The sequence below is a fragment of the Pterocles gutturalis genome, unplaced genomic scaffold (assembly GCF_000699245.1).
Source record: "Pterocles gutturalis isolate BGI_N339 unplaced genomic scaffold, ASM69924v1 scaffold16080, whole genome shotgun sequence".
Classification (NCBI taxonomy): domain Eukaryota; kingdom Metazoa; phylum Chordata; class Aves; order Pterocliformes; family Pteroclidae; genus Pterocles; species Pterocles gutturalis.
In genome coordinates, this window is record NW_010143700.1 from 6,308 (window position 1) to 8,566 (window position 2,259).

Here is a 2,259-nt window from a genome sequence, read left to right on the forward strand (position 1 = left end):
GCCGTGGTCCTCCTCCTCCTCAACCTCACCTCGCTGTCAGGTAGTGCAAGAAATCAGGATGCAGCAGCTTGAACTTCTCTGCAGACGCCTCCGGTCCAAAATACTTCTGCGGCCTGCAGCGGGGCAAGAAGAAGGGCAGAAATCACGTCACAGGACTCTTGGGGGTTCTGGGGGTTTATCCCACCAGGGACAGACAGGGGGTGAGGATGGGCAAGTCAGGCTCTCTCCAGTCCTTCACCAAAGGTGGTGGGGGAGGTCTTGGGGGGCTACTCACTCGTCCCCCTTGTCTGAGCCCTCGGGGACCGGGCTGCCCTGGATGGCCGACCTCAGCATCACGTAGTCACGGACATCCGAGGGGATGAAGATGTACCTCAGGTCCTGCAGCAGGAACACAGATGTGGCGCTTGGAGGGGAGGCTTTGGGGCAATGCCCACACCAGTGGGACAAGGGCTGAGGGCTCCTGCCATGGGGAGAGAGTCTAGGGGGCAAGCTCAGCTCCTGGGGACAATTTGGGGTCACCTCCCTGTATTGGGTCTGGCTGGGATGGAGTTAATTTCCCCACAGCAGCCCCCACAGTGCTGAGTGTTGCACTGATGGCCAAAAAGGTGCTGATAGCGCCGGTGTTTTGGCTGCTGCTGAGCAGTGCTCACCCAGCATCAAGGCTGTCTCCCCAACACCCCCCTCAGTAGGCTCAGGGCCCCAGGGACGGGAAGGATTTTGGGAGGGGACAGAGCCAGGACAGCTGACCCAAACTGACCAAGGGGCTATTCCATACCATAGGACGTCAGCTCAGCAATAAAAGCTAAGGGAAGGGAGGAGGAGGGGGACATGTGTTGTTACATTTGTCACCAGGAGCAACCGCTACATGCATTGAACTCCTGCTTCTTGGGAAGTGGCTGGACATCGCTTGCTGATGGGAAGTAGAGAATAACATCTTTGTTTTCCTTTTGCTTCCATGCACAGCCTTGGCTTTTGCTTTAATTAAACTGCTTTTAACCTAACCCACGAGTTTTTTATCTTATTTTCCCCTCCCTTATTTGGCTGAAGGGGGGAGTGATACAGGAGCCTGGTGGGTACCTGGCATCCAGCCAAGGTTAACCCACCACACTCCCCACCAAGCACCTGGGTTCTCACCTTGGCCTGGGGTATGCGGGTGAAGCCGTACTCCTCGTAGGCGATGAGGGAGTTCTTCATGGTGTTCACCGTGAAGCCGTAGAAGGAGATCTTGGTCCCGACGTCCTCCTCGAAGCCTTTGATCACGGCACCGTTGAGCCTGCAGAAGGGCAGGACGCATGTCCGGGGCCAGCCTCTCCCCAGCACCCGCGGCCCCATCCTGCCCAGGACTCGTCCCCACCTGAAGACAAGGTCATGAGCATCGATGGCCTTGCCCTGCCGCGAGCCATTGAGGATGCCGCCGTTGCCCACCACGGCGCCACCACGGCGCAGCGGATGCAGCCCCCGGGGAAGGCATCCCGGTCGAAGAGGCGCCGGTTGGCGGAGGCGTTGAGGAGCTGGAGGGTGCTGCCCACCGCTGGAAGGGAGCAGGGTGGGGCCCGTCAGTGGGGACAAGGTGTGTGTCACCCCCGTGAGCATCTGAGCGTGCAACAGCACCTGCAGACACACTCGTGCAAGATCACATCCAGGAGCAGCACACAGGAAAGCCCACAGCAGCTCATGCAGGAGAGGGGTCTGCAGGCGGGATGGGGGGACACCAGCCAGACCCTCCTCTCCCAGGTTCAGCATCGGGCCCCATTGCAGCCCCCCCCACAAGCTCTGAACAGCGGCCACCTGAGGCTGTGCAAGGCACAAGGACGCATCCGGACATGTCCAGCCCTGTGGATGCCCATGCTGGCCATGTCCCCTCCTGACAATGTCTCCTTGCAACTGCCACTGGTTCACGCCCCCCCACTGTCCCCAGCACTTCCCCAGCCCAGGGACTGAAGCTGGCGGCTGCCGGGGAGAGCAGAGAGTGAGCTTGGGGTGGGAAGGGAAACAATCTCCATCCACAACAATGGAGCGGGTTGTCCGAGCTCCTCCGGCCCCAGTTAATAATCATGCACACACTGGAGCCTTTATTTGGGGAAAATGTCACAAGATGCAGCAAGCAGCATTTGCAAAGCTGTTCCCTCTGTCCCACGCCCCGGGAGGCGGAATGGGGAGAGATCAAGGTCCTGGCTCCTCTGCGGGACTTCTCTGCCCGCCCCATGCCTGCAGCACCTCCTGCCGGGCTCCCTGCACCCCTCGAGCTGCCCCACACCC

General features: G+C 60.1%; 1 protein-coding gene across 1 annotated transcript in view; it reads right to left on the reverse strand.

Annotated features, from left to right (window-relative positions):
• Window positions 1-2,259, reverse strand: part of ST6GALNAC2 (ST6 (alpha-N-acetyl-neuraminyl-2,3-beta-galactosyl-1,3)-N-acetylgalactosaminide alpha-2,6-sialyltransferase 2) — a gene marked incomplete at its 5' end in the record, with an annotated part of 4,190 nt that overhangs the window by 1,092 nt on the left and 839 nt on the right. The window contains 5 exon segments of the mRNA XM_010084838.1: window positions 30-113; window positions 275-378; window positions 1,135-1,273; window positions 1,355-1,431; window positions 1,434-1,546. Coding sequence (XP_010083140.1) covers window positions 30-113; window positions 275-378; window positions 1,135-1,273; window positions 1,355-1,431; window positions 1,434-1,546 — 517 coding nt within the window.